The sequence below is a fragment of the Hydra viridissima genome, unplaced genomic scaffold, assembly GCF_058129835.1.
Source record: "Hydra viridissima isolate aposymbiotic clone 2 unplaced genomic scaffold, HvirCarnegie_v1 scaffold_1, whole genome shotgun sequence".
NCBI classification, from domain to species: domain Eukaryota; kingdom Metazoa; phylum Cnidaria; class Hydrozoa; order Anthoathecata; family Hydridae; genus Hydra; species Hydra viridissima.
The window spans coordinates 3,104,097-3,128,034 of NW_028324300.1; the positions used below are offsets into that span (position 1 = coordinate 3,104,097).

The window sequence follows — 23,938 nt, forward strand, 5'->3', positions numbered from 1 at the left end:
TATTAGAGATTCTAAAGCACTTTCTATAAGGATTTACATCGCATTTTATCCAATTTTCCTAGTGGTATCGTAGATTTATATTTTAGACATCATGAAGATGCACCTAAGATGCAGTTCAAATTCATCAGCATTTTTTTTTCTTTTATTTCCCAAAACTTTATTTGTAAACAAATTAAATGTTAAACAAATTGTCTTTTACTACTTAAAATGTTTGTTAGAATTTCAAGTTATAAAGTCTATTGAACCATTGAGTGGCATTTTACTGATAATTTGTTAAAATCTTGTTGTTTTCGTAACTTGCAAAATTTAAGAACTGGGTTTATATATCATAAAAACTTCTGAAAATAGTCTTCTAAAGTTTATTCTGAACTTAATCCACGGATAATCGATGAGTCAAAGACTTGGACGAAGAGTCAAAACTGGGACGATTAGTCAAAGGCTGGAACGAAGAGTCAAAGACTAGGACGAAGAGTAATTAAGAGAACTTAGAGCTCCCTGACAAAAATCGCGTTTGAAATAAGTGTAGCAAATGTTTTTGGAACAGAAAAACAAAATACTTTTACTTTCAATGTAACTCTTTCGGTAAATTTTGACTTAAACATCAATAGAAAGTTTCTGCATTTTAAAACTATTTATAAAGAAAATTTGTATTTTCCTTATACTAGCATTACGAAATACAAAACTCTGGTAAATTTACAACAATAGAAGGAATAATCAGCTCATTTACTTCACCTAGTATTTTTTTTTCTCAGAGAACCTGTTCTTCTTATTGTTAATATCATCATAGGACCATTGAAAAAAACCTTTTTTTTAAAATATTTACATTATGCACCCCTCCTATCTTGTTTCATTTGGCAAAATATAAATGCGTACAAAATTTTAGATCACTTGATGATGTTTTAAACCCCGTCCAACCCAAACTACTAATTGTACATATCAATTTAAAGCAAGTTAGAATTTCTAGATGGTTGAGCTAAATTTTTCAAAGTGAATCGTAGCAGTATTATGTTAAGATACTTGAGTCGAAAATATGAGTTCAGGGTCTTTGGAAGCTATTACAAATTAGAGGGGAGGAAAATAAAACAAAATATTTATAAAGAACAAACATTTTAAAAGGAATTTATCGTATGTTACGACAAATATTTACGATAAAAACTCTTGAATAAACACATCGTATGTTACGACAAATATGTAAGATAAAAACTCTTGAATGACACCTTTTTTCCAATTAGGAACTTTTTACTATTTGCGTCCACGGTTGCGCTAAAGTTTTTCGTCTCTCTGTTCCAATATTATCTGAGATCGTTCGCAGCATCGATAATTCTGTCCATTTTAACTATCTGTACCGTTTGCTATTCAGCTGTTATAACGGCTCCAATCAGTCTGTAAAATATTAAAACGGCTTGTGTTTGTTTTTTTTGTGTTTTTATATATTTTTAATTTATTTTCATTTATTTCAAATGCAGTTCTGAGAAAACATAATCCTTGCACCAAAATACAGAAGGATTGATTAGCAAACCTTGTGAATAACTCATTAATAAAAATATTGCTGATTTACAACTTTATTGTTAATATCAGAAATATAACACCGTTTTTTAATAGCATCTTTTAACATTAAATTTTTTTAAAAAGCAATTTAACCGTTTCACGCGAAAAACGTCACGCGAATTAGTAACTTCCTTATTAGTTTCTATATTTCTCCTTTATCTTCATCACAGGACGTTTTTTTGAGTTTCTTCTTTTAATATATATTGAAATTAGTTTTAAAAGAACGCAATTAAAGTTATGATTAAATAGGATAATTAAATCTCAATTAAGTAACAACATTGTTGAAATAGTGGAAAAAAGATGGAGTAGGATTTCTTCTGCAAAGTTTATCAATCTAAATCATTTTCACAAACCAAACTGTTAGTTCTGAATTAATATTTTTTCTGTTATCGAGTTTGAGAAATGGTAAATAACAAGTTTATTGACAATCCCGAGGTATATCGTGAACTCGAACATTACACTAGTTATCGACCATGTAGTTACCAGAAGCAAACGTTAAGGTAATTATTATTTTCCTCTACTTATTTAAAAAAAAAAAAAAACAAGAATCATTAAAGCCTGTTTTAAGATTAGTTACCCATTAGTCATCACAACGTATCCATATCAAAAGAAGGTAGCTATGTTAAACTTGAACACGTGTGTTCGATTTAAGAAACCAATCAGTAAGTTATTGTTATCATTTGATGAATCTATGAATATCTTAAAAAGAAACGCTTTTGCTTGAAATTTTGTAAGGATACATTTTGGTTAGATATTGGTTCATAAACGTCGATGATAAGGGAACAAATTCGAAAAGATTAAAGTCTTCCGGAATTTATTAAGCAATCAAATATGCGACAAATCATTAAAAATCTCAAATTTTTAAATCTTCTCTTCACTTTTTAATTTTTAGGATGTTGCTGATTGTTTTGGTGACTTGGAGTATAATTATGATTATCATAGATTTTGGTAAAGTTCCCAACATCAAAGTAAGGCTCAGGTAGGTTACCATCTTGAATATATTTTTAGAATCAACAATAAAGATTAGCAAAAACATTAATTTTTAATGCAAAAATGTTTTTAAAAAGTATTTTCAAAAATTATTATAATTAGCTGCAACTCAAGCTTCTCTTCTATTTTCTAAATTATTTTTTTGGATTTAAAAAGTCTCACTTGATTTATTTGAATTTGAAATTATATGATATATAAATTCCTTTATGAATTAACATTTAGAAAAAAAACTCAATGTACGCCGGTGGAAAATGTCATTTTCCTTAAGACACACAAAACGGGGTCGTCAACAGTTGCGAATGTCATGTACAGATACGCAAAATCACATAGTATGAAAGTGGCTTTACCCAAATGCGATCACAGATTTTGTTTCCCACAAAAATTTCACCAGAACTTTCTTTACCGACACGACAAAAATGACACCTACAACATGTTGTTTAACCATGCTGTTTTTCATAAAGAAAACATGCTAAATATTTTAGACAAAGGTCGTACCAAAATAATAACTATATTGAGAGAGCCCTATTCACAGTTCGACTCAGCTGCGCAGTATTTAAACTTTAGGAAGAATTACCGACTAAATGGCTCGTTACCGGTGCTTGATGAGCTTTTCAATATTTCAGATAAAGATTTAGAGAAATTTATAAGATCTCAAAGATATGATGGTTATGGTGCTTATTCATTAACTAAAAATCCAAATGCGTTTGATATGGGATTTGATCCATGGAACGAGACTAACCGTTACGTGGAAACTGTTTTAAAAACCGTTGAAAGAGATTTTAGCCTCGTTATGATTACAGAGTATATGTTAGAGTCGTTGGTTTTGTTAAAAAACGAACTCTGTTGGGATTTGAAGGACGTTGCATTTTTTCATCATAACGCCAGGTTGAAAAAGGATGTCAATACAAACTACATAGCTAATGCAACAAAGAGAGTTTTAAGTTGGAACAAGTTGGATGCAGCTATTTACAACTATTTTAATCGGACCTTTTGGCGCAAGATAGAAAACAGCGACGCCAACTTCAAACAGGAAGTTGAAAAACTGAGAGAAATGAACAAGCTGTTGCTATTCCAATGTTCGCAGTCGAGCAACCATACTTCTGTTTTAAAATCAGATTTTGGTATAACGGAAAGTATACCAAAGTTGTGTTCCGATTTACAATCAGAAGAGCTAAACTATACGATTGCTTTGAAAAAAGCAAAAGATAAAATGTTTTTAGAAAGTACAAAAAAGAAAAATGTTTTTTAATGCCGAATCAAAATGAAAATACATGACAACATTTTGAGAAAAATTACTGGTGGGGAGTATTGCTACGCCGCTTACCTAAGTTTTTATTAACTCGCCGTATTTTATTCATTCACGTGCTAACCACGTTTACGTGTAACAGTTCATAAAGCCACACAAGTAGTTAGAAGTTTTCTGTAAATAGTTTTACTATTGCACATATGGCAGCTATAAAAATATATATATATATATACATATTTATAAACGCACACAAAAACACACACAATATATGTATTTATATATGCAATATGAGAAATTCTCATTCAATAAGAGCTAAACTAAAAAGTGACGCCGACAAACCGATAGGAGCCGTCAGTTAAACACCACGATTATCGATGCTTCTTGAACAGTTGTTTTACTCCTTAGCAATCTCGTAAGAGTTAAACGTGGTTCCATTGTTTAGCTAAAATTAAAAGAAGCAACCTTAATATTAAAACATATAGCTAAACTCTATAAGCCCCCGATTGAACTTAACTCTTGATGCAAAGAGCTAAGCTCTGTTTCAATTCGTCATCAAGCGACAATTTTCTATTATAGAAAAAAAATCTTTTGATAACGAGCAACTTCTCGTTGAACTTCGTGGTTTGTTATTTCGAGTTTCTACTGTAAAAAACTTTTAACAAACTTTAGTTTTATATGTCATTCATTGTATCAAGAAATGCTACGAATAAAAAAGAAATCTCGTATTGTGTCTACTAAATATGCAAATATGCAGAGAGAAAATGCCTTCGTATCTAAGCTTTTCTTCTTTATTTTTATCTCTTCCCGAGACACTATCTGCCTGCCCTATAAAAATATTTACAATAAGTACTTATAAGACAAATATTGAAAAACCTGCTACTTCGGTGATAAATAAACGTAGAGAAACCTTCTACCTCCTGGTAAAACATCCTACCCCCTGGTAAAAACTGGATAAAATGATCATGTTTAAATATTTAAATCATTGTTAATAAATTGCATTCTTAAAAAAAACTTCTTTAGTACATTTCGTTTTTGGGAAACAAATTATTATTTATTTATTTTTATCTCTGAAAAGAGTTTTAAAAGAATTTTCTGCAGAAACAAGCTTCTTTCTTCTTTTCAGTTTCTTTTTGAAACTTTATATAAAACAAAACAAATTTTCTTTTAGAAAAATACCTTCAACATTTCGTAAAAAAATTATCTTTAACTATCTAGAAGTCATAAACCCAAAAATAAAAAAATATCGTAGATTTCTTTAAAGAAATTCTGTTAACTCCATGAGGAATTGAAAAGCCATTGAAATTGAGAAACGAAAATTGAAAAATTGTCTACAAATTTGCGTTTTGAATAATTTTTTAAATTTGCTTTAAGAAAATTATTTTGTTAATTTTTAGGTTTATAAATATATATTCAACTTGTTGAAACAAAACAAAAACTGATGGTTTAAAGGAATATCTTTAAAAGAGGATGTTATGATATAAAAATTGTATGAAGTAATAGATGACGTGTAAACAATGCGAAAATTCAAACTGCTGTGTTGTTCCACCTTTTGTATAATTTTTATAATATATATATATAAACAGGGACTGATCCAGGAGAAAGGGTGAATTGGGTGGTTAGCCAACTTTTCTACAAAAAATATATATAAACAGAGACTGATCCAGGAGCAAAGGTGAATTGGGTGGTTAGCCAACTTTTCTACAAATAAAAGTTGTTAAAAAATCTTGCTGCACGAGAAACTTTTAATATGATAAGTTTCTCATGCAGCAATAGAAAGTTATAATTGATATTTTCATGTGAATGATTGACAGATTTGGAAAATCAAAGAAAATAAAAAACATTTCTTAATCCTTGAAGCCTTTTATTAGTAGATCAAGGTGGATTGAAGCCAAGAATTTTTCTGTCTCAGACGGGCTCTAAATTTCTGCAATTCCATTAGAAGCACAACCAAGTAAAAAGAAGTTTTCGTAAATTGGAAAAGAACATTGAATCAGCATATAGACAAAGTAGTTGCTATTCTTCCTTTGAAAATACTATTACAAGTCAAAAAAGGTCTAAAACTTTCAAGCTCTAAAACTCCCCATTTGCTCACTTTAAAGTTTAATAAGCGATAAGAAAATAAAAAACAAAGCGCCAGCATCTTTTTTGTCCCTCACACACAGATGCACTTGTTTGGTAATAAACAATTTTAAATCATATTGGTTTTTAATTTTGAAAAAAAGTAAATAAAAAAAAACTGTTCTCCCAGTTGGAACTTAGAGGTAGACTCTGAATCAGCCGCCCCTCTCCCTAAGTTTATTGATCAGTGCTTGATGTAATAGATGCATATACAAACTGTGATACATTTTTTATTTTACAAATATTCATTTAACTTTTTATTTTATAACCATAATTTTCTATCCTGAAGTTACTATCAAACTTTAACAAAACCCTTAAGACTAATACCATTTTTTAAAGTTACCATTTTTATATTTTGCTAAAAATCTTTGTGAAACCCATTAATATGTTGTTATATTCATCAGAAACCCAGTAATGTTACATTTTACTCGTCAAATGTCCTAAACTCTTTGCGGAAATTTTTAGCGTTTTCTCACAAACTTATGTAAATTTTTTTTAATTCCTTAAAGACCGAATGATTTCAAGATGTTTTGTAAATAAAAAAATTTTCCTAAAAATTCTCCTCCTAAAATATTCGTGAATATTTTCCTTGAGAGCAAAAAAAAAAAAAAAAAAAAAAAAAAACCTTAGCAATCTTTTCTTTTACTTGTCCCATGCAGTAATCAAATAACTTGTCACGAGATTTCTGGTTTTCTTCTAATAACTGATATGAGAATGAGTTTTCTCCGAATTTGAAAAAATCAATCTCAAGGTTATTTTGCCACCTTTGTAGCTCCTTCATCTTTCCCTGGGAAATAAATGATTATAAGTTTTAACCAGATGAATAAATACTGAATATTTGCAAAAAGATTCATGTTGAATATTTTTCAACAGCACATCAAGTGAAAAAGTCAGAAGTACCTGTAACATGTCATTCAAAAGTTCAGTTGAGTTTAACTTGTGAAGCACAAAACTGCGGTCTTGAACAATCATTTTCATTTGATTTTCAACAAATTCAAGTGCTCTAAAAACAGTTATAAAATCTAGTTTGCGTAAGAAAATTCGATCTGTAATACTTAACAAGAAATGCCTCATCTAAGTAGTCTTTGTAACATTAAAACAGACATAAACTTGACTTATATTGAGCATATAAAAAATACCTAAAATCATCAAAAGCAGACTATACCTTGCTTCTGAACGAATATTACCCTGTTGATATTCAACAGCTCTTTGAAGTACAAATAATTCTTCTTTTGCTTTCTGCAATTCTTCCTTTGTTTTCAACAATTCTTCTTCTTTTTTTTTTAAGTTAATTTCTAACTGATTGATATCTCCCCTATCAATGTTCATAATTTTTTGGATATAAATCAAACAATTATCATTCAAAATTGATTACAAGCAAAATGAAGAGAATTTAAAATTGCACAAAACTACCTCAGCACATTTTCATGCTCTTTCAGAAAAAAGATCTCTTTTTGCTGTTCTTTGCTTATATTGCTCTCTCTTGTCAAACTTGTGTGCATCACATCATTGAGCTTTTGTTTTATCTTCAACAGAGAGCCCTCTTGAGCCTGGCGAGTAGCTGGATATTTTGTTTTTAAAATATTTTTTAATTATAAATATTTAGTTATAAAAAACAATTATAAAAGAAAAATCTTATAGCTAAATGCATTTGTAATGACTACATACCTTGCAGCTCTTGCAGTTGCATTTTTAAATTATAATTTTCTTGGTTTGTATCCTTCAGAAGGCAATTTTGTTCTTCCAAATATTTTGATAAAATTTCATTATCTTCAACTAAATTTTTTAAACATGCTAACTCATCTTGATCAATGGTTTTCTAAAAAAATTTTCATTTCTTTTTTTAAGCATTTACATTTTGTATTTGATTTAAAAAAATGTTTTCTATTTAGTAAGTGAACCTGATCTGTAAGTTTCTTTAATTGATCTTCATAAGTAAGCTTTTCAATGGTAAGAATTTCTATATTTTGAAGGAGATTTTGAAGAAGAGATTCCTTTTCAAGCAAATTTCTTTTCAAGATTAGATTATCTTCTTCTGGTGACAACTTCTTCTCCAATCGGTCCATACGTTCTTCAGCATTCTGGGAAAAATGATGCTTTAGATAAAAAACTTTCAATAAAAACTTGCCATAAAAAGTAACTTATTTTAAAGATAATAAAATGTTAGATCTTTTACCAATTAAATAAAGACCATTTAATGGTCATCTTATCTCATTAATTATAGCATTATACTTTATTAGATTTTAAGAGAGAAAACAAAGCTCTTCATAATAACATTGCATGTGAGTTATTATCTAATAAGTTATATGTAGTGACAGATTTTGTTATACAAAAAGACTTTTTGAGAGAGTTTTTAAAAATAATACAAAACAATAAATGAAAAAATAATACAAGAATGAAAAATGAAAAACACAACCAAATCGAAATTTGTTGTTTATAGTTTGTAAATAAAGTTATAAAACTATTTTCTGACAAATGACAGAAAAAATTCAAAACTTGAAATTAAATCAATTTAAAGAAGAAAATTTCAAATTTAGAATTGAATTTTTAAAAAAATATATGCCTTTAAGAAAATAAACGAGACATAGCTGCCTACCTTGTTGTCATACTCTTTACTATTTTCACTATTTTTGTTTTCACTGAACTTACAATCTGGCTTTGAATCTATTTTTAAGGCATTTTGTTTTAGTTCTTCAAGTTCTCTTCTTTCGTCATGAGAAGACGCCAGTTCAAAACCTTGATAACTATTTCCTTTTAACTTTAACTTTAAAACCTGCAAGAAGTAAATTAAACCAATGATTTATTTGTAAAAACTATATTTACTAATATGCTGCTATTCTTAAATTTTCTTTTAACAGTTGAAAATGTTTAATTTTTAAAATTTAAGCTTTCAGCAAATTTATTGAATCAGAATGAACAATTTTACTTTTAACACTATTTACAAGTATATCACTAGAGTATCAATGATCTTATTATCAACAATAAAAAATGCGCAAAAATTTAATAGAGGTAAAATTTTTTAAGGGGTTTTATAAATAAATACCAACACAAAATGATGCTAAATTAATTTCTTCTAATTATATAAAAACTTGATAATTTAGGGTACAAAAGAATTGTATGTTTTTTTCAAATTCAACTGCTGTAAAGTGTTTGTGTGTGAGTTCCATCTTCTTAATCTTTTTCTTGATTATTATAAAATTTGTTATAAAACTTTATTTGCTTATAGAATTAAATTTAAAGAGTGCAACTTTTGCAAGCCTATCAATTATTTCAACCATTGTACAACTCAAATATACCAAGAATTTTGTCATAAAATCATCACCATATCCCTCATCACCAACCTTTGTAGGTTGCTAATATTGTGCTAAATACTTCTTATTTGGAAATCTTATGATTTTTATCTATTTCAGCTAAGTATTTATTTAAAACAACCCGAAAAGTTTTTCCTGAAGAATTTTATGATTAAAATTAAAATTTCATAAAATAAACTCATTGGGAAACATTAATTTATACACTTGCTGGGAATGCAAGGTGTTGCAAGGTGCAATTATTCTTGCCTGCAATTGTGTTCAAGATATACAAGTGAGTTAAATCTTAGTGAAATTCTATTTGTGAATGCTTTATGTTATTAATTTAAACACTTTAAATAAAAATGTTTTCAAAAGTAAGACTAGTATTTAAGTAGTAAGAGCAATTAAAAGTATTAAAAGTTAAAAAGAGTTTTATTAAAGTTAAAAATTATATAAAGTAAATGTATATACACATAATAACAATACCCCATACAAGATCATATGATATATGATATATATAATATGATATATACAAGATTATATGATAATAATCCATACAAGATAAACCTGATAATAATCTTACCTCAGAAATGTTTTCTTTTGGATTTTTCACATCAGCAATTCTTTCTTTAGATAAAAAAACTAAATCATTCCCTTGCTCTTCTAATTTTACTAATAGCTTTTGAATGTTTTTTTCAAGCTCTTGTGTTGTTTTTTCTTCTTCTGATAAAAGATATTTTGTGGCAAGAAGCTCTGTTTGTATAAGTTCAAATTCTAGCATTTTAGATGACAGTAGTTCTGTTTTTTCTTGCAGGTGATTTCCAAGTGTTGTATTCTAAAATTTGCAAACATAATTGACTGTTCGTAAGAAATTTTGAAAAAATAACCAGGAAAGGCTCATTTCTATTATAATTGCAGAAAAAAATGAATAAGAAATAACAATAAAATTTTGTACTTGTTTTTTTAGCGAATCAAAGTTACTCTCACAGTGCAAATGTAAGGCATTACATTCCAATAATTCCCTCTCTTTGTCATTCAATTTGTTCAATAAATTATCACGTTCTTCTTGTGTAAGCTTTAGTTGCAAAATAATTGCTTCACCACTCTGCTCAAGTCCAACTAACTGTTTAAAAAGCAATACTACATAATTTTCTATTCTTAACTTTTCAAAGATAAATAAAGACAAAGAAATAGGAAGAGAATTAGTCAAACAAACATAACATGACATAGATCTTTTTTTATAACTGAACAATACCACAGAAATTACCCTGATAAATTACTAAACACTAGAATATAACTTAAATTTAAAAAGAATATTTTTTTATTCTATGTTTTTCAGCACTTAATATGTAAAAACTAAAAAAATTAGCATTTTAAATATACTTATTTATAATATTTATACATTTGTAATATTTTAGACTTGCAATATAAAAAAAGTATACTTTTTCTTTGAGAAATTTTAGTTCTAAATCTTTTTGCTGATTAATTAGTTTTTGTTCATTAAAATCTGTACGCAATTCTTCACATAACTCTTTTGAATTAGAAAAATTTTCTTCCATTTCTTTAAAGTCTGCTTGTAATCTTAAGATCTCAGCATCTTTTGAAAATTGATTACTGTAACTTTCAATTGTTACTTCTGCAATCTTTAAGTCATGTGCCAGAGAGGAAATGGTTTCTAAAGTTAAATCTTTAAAAAATCTACTAAAAATAAATCAAGTAAATGTTTTAAAAAGCATCTAGCAAAGCATGAAATTAAAAGTAAGAAAAAATCAACACTGAATTAATATAAGTGGTCAAACTAGCAATATAAGTGGTCAAACTAGCATGATAAACCAGCAATTTTGATCACTTATACTTTTTACTGATGTCACTTCTGATTTAATTATAACATCTTATGATCTAAAAATACATTTACAGTCCTAAAATAATATCTTTTGATTGTGGAAATCAATACACATATCAAAACAAGGTCTCTGATTGGCCTATATCATGTTGGAGTGGTTAAAATAGGTAGTATTAAATAGTCAGGTTGTTTTTACATTTTCTTGACTTTAAATTACCCTACATTTTCATCACCAAATTAAAATAATCTTGAGGTTTCTTGAGGTTTATTGAGTAAGAAGTTAATTGTTAAAAAGGAATTATTTTTTTATTAAACAAATATATTAAGTAAACAAGTATTTATAACTATTTTAATTATAAAAAATTCCTTCAAACTTAAATCTTACGAACCATTAAGTTTTACTATCTGTGAAGCTTGATTCTTTAAAAGTTCTTCTAAATCTTCCTTCTCTTTTTTTATATCAGCAATCTCAACTTTATGGCAACCAATATCATCGTTGAGAACTTGAATTTGAATAGAAGAGTTCTTCTTTTCCTCTAGCAAACTTTCAATTTGACTGCCAATTTAAAGAAATTATAAAGAAATATAGCAAATGTAAAGAAATATAAAGAAATTGAATCAGAAAAGTATAACTATACTTTTATTTTTATTTAACTGAAATATTATCAATAATTTATTTGGAGCAAGTAGATGACTACAGCTGGTCATCACATCTGGTTGTGCTTGAGATCCTTTAGTGAGAATCAACACCAGTTTCACTATGTTTAATTGTAGCTTATCTTAGCCAATATACTGTAAAAACCTTTTTTGTGTGGGTGTGGAATTAATTGATATGAAATATAAATTTAAAAGCATTTCTTTTTCCTGGTGTCTTTATCAAAAATGGCGTAAATAAACTATTATCAAGTAATCATTAAAAAAGAGAGCTTTTAACAAACAGGTCAGCAATGATTATGATGTTGGAAAAGTCATAAATGTTTCTAACCAGTTTTTTTTCCAGGATAATTTAATACAAAAAGACAACAGCTACCAGCTCTAAATTTCACTTCAACAATCAAAAACAATCTACCTTTTGAAAACTCTCTCCGTAATTTCAAAGTCACTCACTGCTTGACTATCATATCGTCCTTGAAGATGATTGAGATTTTCTTCTTGTGATTCCTTTTTTTGAAGTAAGAATATAGATTTTTAAAAAAAATATAAAATTAAGGTAAAAAAATATTATTTAACTTTTATTTTCATGACCTCCAAAATGTTGAGAAAGGAAATTTGGTATCAAACCTTTAAAGAATTGGGATTTTTTCCTTCAATCAATCTGCTACTTTCCTCGCATCTTTTGTAAATCCCACAATACTGTTCAAACAAACTATTTAGTAGAAGCTTTTCAGAGACCCCTGTTTCACAGAGAATTTCTTGTCTGAGGACTGCAGAAGATTTCAATGAGGATACCTGTTACACAACACTCAAAAATACACTCAGAGTTTATATAGGTAAGTATGTATGTACAATGGTGGCCAAAAGTCTTGGAACAACATATTTTATGTTATGATAAATTTTTATACTAAAAATAATAAACGATAACAGTAAAATAAATAAAAAAATAAATAAGTTCTAAGTATTTTTTTAAACAACATTCTCTTTAAAAATATACCTCAAACCTTCAAAATTTATACTTTAGATCAAAAATAAATTTTTTTGGTTGTTAAATAATTTGTTCCAAGACTTTTGGCCACCACTGTATGTATGTATGTATGTATGTATGTATGTATGTATGTATGTATGTATGTATGTATGTATGTATGTATGTATGTATGTATGTATGTATGTATGTATGTATGTATGTATGTATGTATGTATGTATGTATGTATGTATGTATGTATATACACACACATACTTAGTAGACCAAGAGTTAGTTAGCAAATACACAGAGTCAGTCTCTAGAGTTAGTTAGCAAATGCACAAAGTCAGTCTCTAGATGGTTTGCAAATACGTAAAATCTTTAGATAGTTTGTGAAATAAATTAAATAGCATATATTTATAAAAATACATTCCTATTACAAAACTTATAAAAGTGAATATATAATCCATGCTTTTAAGACAAGAAATATTTTTTTAAAATTTTAATGTACAAAGCCACTAGTAAAAAGTGTGATAACAAATGCAAATTATTTTAGCCCTTGCTGATAATTTGTCAGAATTGTAGAAGTTGCTGCAACAGACCCATTGAAAAAGCTAGTGACCAAATAATAACAAATCAAACTAGACAATAATAAGAACTTATTGTGCTAAAATATTTTACTAAAGTTTGCTCTTTTTTTGACAATAAACATAGGAAAAAAAAAAAAAAGCAAAACAAAAAATTTAAAGCCAATCAAACAAAACAAACCTCATTATCATTTGCATCATCAAACTGATTATTTTTCAAAAAAAGTTCAAGCGACTTTTGGGCTGATATTCTTTCTGCATTAATATCTCGCAGCTCTTTCTCAAAACTTATCTAAAAAATATTTAAATGAGAAAAAAAGATATAGAAAGATATTGACCTTGCAATGTTGAAGTTTTAAACAAAATCAAAATTATACATATATTTTATATATATATATATATATATATATATATATATATATATATATATATATATATATATATATATATATATATATATATATTTATATACACATTATATTAATAATCTCTCTTTTATCTCTCTTAGATCATACATGATACATTTAAGCAAATATTTATGTGTATCATAAGTATGATTTGTGTTTAAATAACAAATTTTTCTTTAATATCTTCAAAAATTGATATCTCTTTATTTTGTGAATTTTCCATTTTGTTTTTGTTTTTAAAAAATACTTCTAAGCAGACATGACCAAAGTATTATGTGAAAGAATATTTACTTGAGTTAGCAAATTTAAGTTTTACTCGGTTTCATTAAAAAAAAAGCCTGATTTATTCTGGTGTGACAAAGATAATAATTAAAAAAGGTTTAAATTGAACACCGTTTTAAAAGTGAGTGTTATTAAAACTCAGTTTTGTTAGTGTAAATGGGGTATTAGATTGAGATAAAAAAGTGAGTTATGACACTTTCTAGTTAATAAAATCTTTTTTTATCATTTTGTATATATAAAAAAAAACTTTACTTGCATTCAATTAAAGGCTGTATCCTACTAAATGTTGTATCTGTTAAATGTCCTGTTGAATGTTGTGTCTTTAAATGTGGTATATTGTTAAATCTTGTGTTTTTTTAAATGACATAAAAGGTTAAAAAAACAACAACAAATTATGAGCTTTCAAGGTTTGCAAACCTCTGGAGAACACAAACAAATCATATTTTAATAATAACTATTAGGACTATTGTAATTGTAAAAATTATATACAATTATACATTACAATACAATAATATTGTATTGTAATATTACAGAAACAATAAAAAAAAATTATTTTGGTATTGTGTTGCTGTGATGAAAAACAATTACAATAAGTATTGTATTGTTTTTTTTCTAACAATACAATAAATTCAAGAACTATTGTATTGTTTTGTTTTAATGAACTAAAATTACAATAACTATTGTATTGTTTTGATGAAAACAATTACAATAACTATTGTAGTGTATTACTTTACATTAAAGTAGAAAAGCTTACGTATTTTAACGTATTTATATTCATCTCTGACAAACTTACTATTATTTTTGCTATTTTTTATTTACGGATTTGAAATATATTGCAAATTTTATTTTTTACATATTTTGATCAGAAGAAATTTACATTAAAATTATTTTTGTAACTTGGATATGCCGATCCTATAATTCTGTGTGGTTGTGGTGACAAATTACCATGAGTGTGCCATATATAGCACATTTATGATGATCATTAAAAAACCAAATTATCTATTTTTAACCAATTAAAATTGTATAAATAGGGTTAAAAAATTATTTTATATATGTTGATTAAAAAGTAACGAATGAGGTGTTGATCTTCAAAATATAATACGCAATTGGTATTAATCTTGATCACCTTCGGATCATATTTAGATTTCGCATCACCTATCTTGTTATGTATTTCTAAGCTCTAAATGGCCGCAAAATATTGCGTGTCTGATGATAGCCTTACTATTTAAAGTTGCCCAATTTACCATTCTGGCACCCCTTCCCCCCCCCCCCCCCATTATGTTTCAGTAAAATAAAATCAATCATTAAATATTAGTTTTACCTATTTCAAGGGTACAAGGGTATATAGTCGGCAACTGGACTATTAAAACATTAAATTTTGACAATAAAATAATTTTTTTTATTACATTAGTAATATATTGTTGTTGTATTACAGAGACGAATTACAATACAATATTTTTTGTTATTGTAGTGGGTCATTACAATACACTTTTTTTTCAGATATTGTTATTGTTTTATAAAGATTAATTGCAATACAATATTTATTGTTATTGTATTACAGAATTACAATAGTTGTAAATCACAAGTATTGTTATTGTTTCTAAATTAAGTTAATACAATAACAATAATTATTGTTACTGTTATTGTTTTCATTACAATTACAATAGTCCTAACCCTAGGTTTTACCACATAAAAGAGTGAAAAATGATTATGTAATAATCAATTATCATCAATTTTTATTCATTTTATAGTTGAACTTTTATCCATAGCAATAAAAAGAGGAAATTCAATTTTTAAATTAGGAAGGGAAATATATATGTAGCCATATGAAAATAATCAAAATAAAAAAGATAAGGTTGAAAAATTGAAAAAAAGAAAAAGTAATAAATGTTGAACTGAAAATAAAAACCTTTTACATTTAATTTTTAAAATTACATTTTAAAAGTAAGTACAAATTTTTAAATTATTAAACTAATTTAAATGTTGTTTAGTTTTTTTTTTTCTTACCCTTTTTGAAAATTATTTAGTTATTTACACTTTGGTAACAATTTAAGTTTTTAAATAAAGTAATAAAAATTGATTGAAAAAAGCAAAAATAGAAAATACAAAACTTTTTTAACTTCACCTTTAAGTTGCGTATTTCATCCAAGTATTTTTTTCTTATTTCCTTTTTCTCAGATTCTGAAGTTTCATAAAATGTCTTCAATTTTAGCATACAATCTTCATACTTGTCAAACAAACGAATATACTACAAGAAGTTAAAATTTAAATTATGTTCAATAATTTATCAAAAGATCAAACAAAAAGTGAAAAATAAAGATTAAAATATATCACATACAATTTATCATATTGTGAAATTTATCATTTTATCAATTACACATTTCCTATTACTTAAAAGTAATAAAAATTAACTAAAACTCATTTCTTCTTTAAATATGCTAAACCAATAAAATGTATTCATCTAAGCTAAAAATGCATACAAGCCTACAAAAATAATTAAATAGAGAAAAATATTTAGAATTATTAGAACCCAGTTTATCAATGTCACAAGGTTGACTTCAAAAGTTTGTGAATTATAATTGAGTTGTAACTTAAAAATAAATTTAACCAACTTTTAGTTTTTAACTTAATTACAATAAATACATTTAATATAACTACAAATCTAAGTAAGTAAAAATAAATGTATTATTATTATTTTATATAATAAAAAGAATTAATGGAATGTTTTTAATGGATTCAAAGAGCAGTGGAGGGAGACCATTTCAATTAAGCTTAACTCTAGAAAGAAATTAAATTCTAAAAGATTGCTAAATGAGTACCTGAAAGTGCCAAAATCTCAAAGCAAACTCAGTATTAAAAAAACCTGAGTAATTGTTTGATATTGACATTGCTTTAATAAACATTCAAAGTAGAGTGCATCCAGTTCTTGTGAGAAAATGCATTTACTGCTTAATACAGTAACTTTTATTGATACAATTTTAAATACTACATTTATAAATAATTTAAAATAAAGTAAACACAAATAACTTGATTGTATCATTTTAATCAATTATTTATAAGCACAATTATGTTGCTCCATAAATAATAAATAACTGGATGACATTATTACAGATCTGATTTACATTTCTTTCACATGCTGAACAGATTTGTGAACAAATTAGAGATATTTACTTTTTTAGAGCAAAGCATACTTGGATTTTTTTTCATCCTTCATCTATAATAAAAACTAAAACTTGATAATTTATATTATAAAAACAAATAAATTACCTTTGTATCACAGAGCTCTTCTTTCTTTTTACGTTCTAATTCATCATCCAGTTCAGATAGCTGTTTAGTTAAACGAATCATGTTTTGTATTACTAATAGCTTCTCCTTTTTTTCAGAAAGACGATCACGTTCACTTGATTCAAGCAATAACCTTAGTTTTGATAACTCTGCCTAAATATGTAAAATATATTTAAAAAATGGTTAAAGTTAATTCAACTTTATATTTTAAACATTATCTTACCTATATTCATAAATAGCAATGTTGATAATAAATATAATTTGAAAACCAGAATAGTAATAGTAATAGTAGTAATAATAATGATACCAACAATAATAATAATAATAATAATAATAATAATAATAATAATAATAATAATAATAATAATAATAATAATAATAATAATAATAATAATAATAGTAATAATAACAACAACAACAACAACAACAAAATAATAATAATAACAAAAAAATAATGATAATGATAATAATAATAGCAATAACAATAACAACATTAATAATAGTAATCAACAAAGTTAACCATTAATGCTAAAGTTAATCCTCAGCAACTAATAATTGTTAAGAGTTCCTGAAAAAAGTTGTAGAACCTTGTAAAATCTGTATTCCATAAAATTATACAGTGCTTTTTTAGGTTCAAAATAAAATGTTTTAACTTGGGATATAGCTAAGAACACAGTTATGATGCCATCAAAATATGGTGTATGCATAAAGATGTATGATAGCATGGTATTTTTTTTTTATTCATGGTAATTTTTACTTTCTCTAAAGTGATGCTTTTTAACACTTTCATATACAAATACATTTAAAACCCATTTATTTTGTAACTTTATTAAGGTGAGTTTATCCTAAGTGTACTTAGCTTGGTCGTCACGTTAAAATATTTTTCATAAATAAAATAATCAACTGATTTGTTTCACTCAAGTATTTTGTTTCATTAAAATCCAAAAAAAAAATAATAATAACAATTGTAAAAAAATATAAAGTAATTGCACCAGTTTTATTGATCAGCAATTTTCTGTTTGCATTTACTATGATTATGTTAAAGGTTATGATAACATCATGCATTATGATGAAAACATAAAGAATATAAAGAAGTTCTGTACAATAGGAATAAATTTCCAAGTGAAAAGTTAGGAATTAAAAATAATAAACAACATACATAAAAAAAAAAAAGAAAAAAAAACAGAAAAAAATTAGAAAAACAAGACTATTAGGTACCTTTGAATTTGTAAGTTGTTTTTCAATAGGAATATCTTCATTTTTTCTTTCATTTTTAATATCATTTATCGTATTCTTTAAATTCTTTACCAGAATATTAAGCTGCTCCTTCTATAAAATAACTTTACTATTAATTTTTACTTTTATTATCCAATTTTCACACAATCCTACTGAGAAAAGACATATTACTGGAATTGCTTTCTAAGTTAAAGTCTAAAATCTTTTACTTTGAAAAAAATATATATATATATGTATGCTACTATTAAAATTCCATATATTCTAAAAATGATGAGTTTAGTCTCACATTATAGGAGATTTTTTAAAAATTAATTGTAGAAACCAACATTAATGAATATAAAATTAGATTTTTAGTAAAATTTAGGAAAAAAAAACTTAGTGCTAGTATCTTATAACTATCAATATGATGAATAATATATAGTTTCTAAATATATTCTAGATTGTTTAAAAAAAAAGCATTTTAGGCTATTAAAATAATTCTTTTATTTAAAAAATATATAGAACTTTAGTTACTATATATACTTGATATAAAATAAAACCTCAAATTCCAGCTGAGAAACATTTTCTTTGAACTTTTTTTCAATATGGATTTTTTCAACTTGCTGCTTGTCTGTGAGGTTAATTTTCTCTAACACCAACTTCCAGATAATGTCTGAGAGATTTTTTTCCTTGCTAACTAAGTTTTTTTCAATCAATTTTTTTTTTCCTTTTAAATCTTCTATAATAACTGAAAAAAAAAAAAAAAAAAATAGTAAAATAAAAATAATAGTAAATGAAATTAAATACTTAACAAAAACACTTCCTATTAATGAAAAAGAATTATTTAACCTTTGAATTGCTCCAACTGCTCTTTGACAGTTTGGAGTTCACATTCTAGCTTTTGAGCATTTTCTTGAAAATGTTTTAACCTGCTTTTTAAATTTTCCTATTAAAAAAAAATAATAAAAAAAGTCAAAATATTTACAAATTGCTGTTCTAAAAACCATGGGACTTAAAAACTTTTTAAATGAGACATTAATGTTTAAATTATTGACAATATAAATTAATGTATTCTTTTTTAGTTTTTTTATAAAAATATACCAAGTCTTCTAATCTATTTCTCTTCTCTGTGCTTAGAGTCTTTCTAGAATCTATAATTTTGTCAAAAACAACCTTTCGTTCCATTTCTGATCCATATGAAAGAGGAATTCCATTATGCATCTGTTTAGTCTTATTTAGTTTATTCTTATCTTAAAAGTAAAGAAGCAAATTTTTAAATCATAAAACATTAAAGGATTACAGTTTATTTCTTATAGTAACATTTTTTTATAACGCTACATAAATTGGTTTGATCCAAAAAAAATTACTTACAAAGACTTTAATTTCTTCAAAAATTAACCTCTTTTTAGTAGAAAAAGTAAATACATTTAAATTATATAAATCTTTTCTAACTTATTTTATCTACAATGAAGTTTTTAATTTAAACGATGCTTTATCCTATTTACCATATAATAGTTAGAGTTATGTTAACCAAAAATCTTGTTACTTTATTGGGATTTAAAAAAATTTTTATTTTTTTTAGTTGAAAGAAAATTCACCGCAATAAACCGAAACCGCATGTTTATTCAACTTTAAACTTGGATTAATTTTTAGCATTATTCGGACCTTGCGTGTTGTGTAAACCAATTGCTTTATCTTGACTACTCAAATGATTTAACTTGACTACCAAAACATTTTTGGTAGTCAAGTTCAGCATTTAAACACAAGTTTGGAATCACTTAAAAAAATTATGCATTTACTTGTATTTTTACATAAATAATTTGAATGTTGAAAGGCATTTTATTAGTAAATTGCAGAAAGCAACATATAAAGTATACATTAGTTTTAAAAATCTATTTTTATTTGTACAAAAAAACATAAATTTTGTCAATTGGTAAGTGGCTATTACATTTTCATCAAAGAAACCGAAGTTTCTTTTAATAGCTGTCTCACAAAACCTTGACATTCTTAATCCGAATTTTTTCAGTACAGTCGTTATAAGATTCTTCCAGGCATCTTAAAGGAGGTCCCAAAGATAATTTTTCGAATGTTGAACAATAGCTTCTGATGTTAAAATCTGATTCTTCTTATAGCAACTTAGTGGGGTTCAAATCTGGGCATTTAGGTGACCATATTATAATTTGTAGCAAGTCCTCGCCTTCTTTCTTTCCTTTATACTTTCTCCGTAATGCTGTGGCATGTTTTGATTCGCAAAACTTTTCTCAATTAAACATATTCCGTATGGATTTGCATTTAATACAAGTTAATTAACATTCGAATAAGTGAATTTGTTCGCTCATTCTCTTTAAACCGCTTAAAAAGCTAGTATAGTTAAATGTGTTATTTTTGGATAAAAGGTTTTAATTGCTTGCACTGCTTTACCAAATTTGATGTGATATCTGAAATAAGCAACAAAAGTAGATTCTTTCTTAAAAACTTCCTCAAATCCTATGAAAACTGTGAATATCTCAAAGAAATACTTGTCTCCCTGGTTAAAAATCTAAGTTAAAGTTGCTGCGGTTTTAGCAGAATAACTTTCACAAACCTGAATATGTTTTGCAATTTTTAGGTGTTTAAAAGTGAGTATTTTCTCTGCTGAAGTAGATCTATTGCACACTTTGCACAACAAAATGTTTTTATCTTAAAATCTGGATATTCTGCCTCAATATAACACCTTTATAATGACAATAATAATAATAATAATAATAATAATAATAATAATAATAATAATAATAATAATAATAATAATAATAATAATAATAATAATAATAATAATGATAATAATAATAATAATAATAATAATGATAATAATGATAACAATAATAATAATAGTAATAATAATAGTAATAATAATAGTAATAATAATGATAAAAATAATAATAATAACAATAATAATGATAATAATAATAATAATAATAATAATAATAATAATAATAATAATAATAATAATAATAATAATGATAATAATAATAATAATAATAATGATAATAATAATGATAATAGTGATAATAATAATAATAATAATGATAATAATAATAACAATAATAACAATAATAATAATAATAATAATAATAATAATAATAATAATAATAATAATAATAATAACAATAATAATAATAATAATAATAATAATGATAATAATAATAATAATAATGATAATAATAATAACAATAATAACAATAATAATAATAATAATAATAATAATAATAATAATGATAATAATAATAATAATAATAATAATAACAATAATAATAATATTAATAATAATAACAATATAATAATAATAATAATAATAATAATGATAATAATGATAACAATAATAATAATAGTAATAATAATAGTAATAATAATAGTAATAATAATGATAAAAATAATAATAATAACAATAATAATGATAATAATAATAATAATAATAATAATAATAATAATAATAATAATAATAATAATAATAATAATAATAATAATAATAATAATGATAATAATAATAATAATAATAATAATAATAATAATAATAAAAATAATAATAATAACAATAATAATAATAATACTAATAACAATAATAATAATATTAATAATAATAACAATATAATAATAATAATAATAATAATAATAATAATAATGATAATAGTGATAATAATAATAATAATAATGATAATAATAATAACAATAATAACAATAATAATAATAATAATAATAATAATAATAATAATAATAATAATAATAATAATAATAACAATAATAATAATATTGATAGTAATAATTATAGAAATAATAATAAATAATAGCATTGGCATTTAAAATAAATTAACTGTATAATCAATTAATTTTTGATTAACTAATCATTTTTCAATAAGATTAATCACTCACTTTAAACTGCAATGTTTCAAAATATTTGCAGATAATAATGAGATAATGAGCCTCACTTACACAACATACAAAAAATGTTCAAAAAGAAAAAAAACTAATTACTTGAAGGTAACAATTTATCAAAAAGATAACGAGTACAAAATAAATTAATTGAATAGATAAAATTATTAAATTCCTTAAATTTTTTTTTTTTAAATGGTATAAAAGTATGCTGTAAAAATGCTTTTATGCTCAAATATTCTTGAATATACTTTAATATGAAAAAATATGCACTGAAGGGTAAAGTATGCAAAAATACTCTTTAACCAGTAGATCTAAAAATGCATCTTTTTTAATGTAACAGACAAATCTATTACTTATTTATGATAAATGGAATAGGAAACAAAGTATGAATTTGCATACCTGGTTGCCCTAGTGATGATCCATCTGATAAACCAAATTAAACATACTGAATAAATCAACTTGAGCAAAAGTTTTCTCAAGCAAATTTAATAATTAATCGAGTTTATTGTTGTAAAAAATTATGGTCAAGAACAGAAAGAAAAAAGTTAACAAATTGTTACCAAAACAGTCTCCCTCAAAAGACGTAAGGTAGTTCGAATTCGAATTCATTAAGAGAAAAAAAGGATCTAAGGTTTATTTAATTTTATTGATCTGAAATTTTACATTGCTTAGATTAGTTTACAAGGTCTCAGAGTGTGGCCCTGAGCTACTGCAGGGCTAAAGCTATGGGTGTTTCGGTTTTCGCTTAATCCGGCCTCTAGTGCATGTGTTTAAAGAATATAAGAAAATTAAATAATAATTTTGTTATTTTGCGGATGAGGCTAGTCAGAGAAATTCGGCCTAACCAGGTAGAAATTTTTTAAAAAGTTTCTGTTGATGAAATTTTATACATATCTTATTTTTACTGTAAATATTCAAAATATAACAACAGTAAATTACACTTTATAAAAAGACAATTGCTATTCTTTCAGCTTGTAATTTGTTTATTTGTTCCTCATTTATCCAGCTCCCTTAAAGATTTGCTCAATTATAAAGCTGCTCGGATGAGCACTCAAAATTGGAGCAAGAGCACTAGAGATATACTTAAATTTAGTTTCAACCACATTAGGGAATGTATTGCAAAAATGAAATAAAGAATTCAGCTACCTTCTTCTACAAGAAGGTACCTGAATTCTTTATTGGATTTTTGTAATTTCAATCAGAATATTTTTCTGTTCATGCGGACAACAGTGGCTTCTTTTAAATAAGCTCCTACCTTTAATTAACTTGTTTTTATCTCTTTATCAATTCAAACCAATCACAACTGTGAGATAAATACTAAATACCAAAACTTACTCATAGTTAATTTTTTAAATATCTTCTTGTCATGTTTCACAGGGGCGGACCAAAAAGTTAGACTAAGGGGTTATGAGGCGATAGAATGGATCTAATTTCGGTTTTTGTTCAAAGTTAAAAACATTTTTATGAACAAAATATATATTTTAAAAATCATTACATGAGGTTTTAACTGACGTTTCCTCATTTTAATAAAGCATCGGTGCTTTGTGCGTCCGGTAAATTTCTAGTGCGTTTAGTAATTTAGTCATTTTATTGAAGTTT

The 23,938-nt window shown here is 25.4% G+C and overlaps 2 protein-coding genes across 4 annotated transcripts; one reads left to right on the forward strand and one right to left on the reverse strand.

Moving 5' to 3' along the window:
• The first annotated feature begins 1,226 nt into the window (after positions 1–1,226).
• Positions 1,227–4,502, forward strand: LOC149892912 (galactose-3-O-sulfotransferase 3-like). The gene is made up of 3 exons (XM_090080917.1): positions 1,227–2,048; positions 2,441–2,527; positions 2,761–4,502. Exons 1-3 carry the CDS (start codon positions 1,951–1,953, stop codon positions 3,785–3,787), a joined length of 1,212 nt encoding a protein of 403 aa, XP_089937043.1. The 5' UTR covers positions 1,227–1,950; the 3' UTR covers positions 3,788–4,502.
• On the reverse strand, positions 3,947–19,710 carry LOC145187535 (uncharacterized). Of its 3 annotated transcripts, XR_016450465.1 has the most exons (22): positions 19,532–19,710; positions 19,280–19,376; positions 18,991–19,178; positions 18,434–18,544; positions 17,198–17,368; positions 16,056–16,178; positions 13,423–13,533; positions 12,317–12,484; positions 12,105–12,196; positions 11,425–11,591; positions 10,635–10,867; positions 10,148–10,315; positions 9,776–10,027; positions 8,499–8,675; positions 7,804–7,983; positions 7,571–7,721; positions 7,316–7,463; positions 7,068–7,217; positions 6,803–6,905; positions 6,528–6,689; positions 4,124–4,226; positions 3,947–3,991 (listed from the first exon to the last, which is right to left on the reverse strand). XR_016450465.1 is itself a non-coding variant. In XM_090080905.1 (21 exons), exons 1-21 carry the CDS (start codon positions 19,649–19,651, stop codon positions 4,179–4,181), a joined length of 3,120 nt encoding a protein of 1,039 aa, XP_089937031.1. In that variant the 5' UTR covers positions 19,652–19,710; the 3' UTR covers positions 4,052–4,178. The 3 variants fall into 3 exon arrangements, 2 of the variants coding, with proteins under 2 accessions (XP_089937031.1, XP_089937036.1); XM_090080905.1 differs by lacking the exon at positions 3,947–3,991 and having other exon boundaries at positions 4,052–4,226; XM_090080910.1 differs by lacking the exons at positions 3,947–3,991; positions 17,198–17,368; positions 18,434–18,544; ... (1 more) ...; positions 19,280–19,376; positions 19,532–19,710 and adding an exon at positions 16,750–16,886 and having other exon boundaries at positions 4,052–4,226.
• Positions 19,711–23,938: the final 4,228 nt, after the last annotated feature.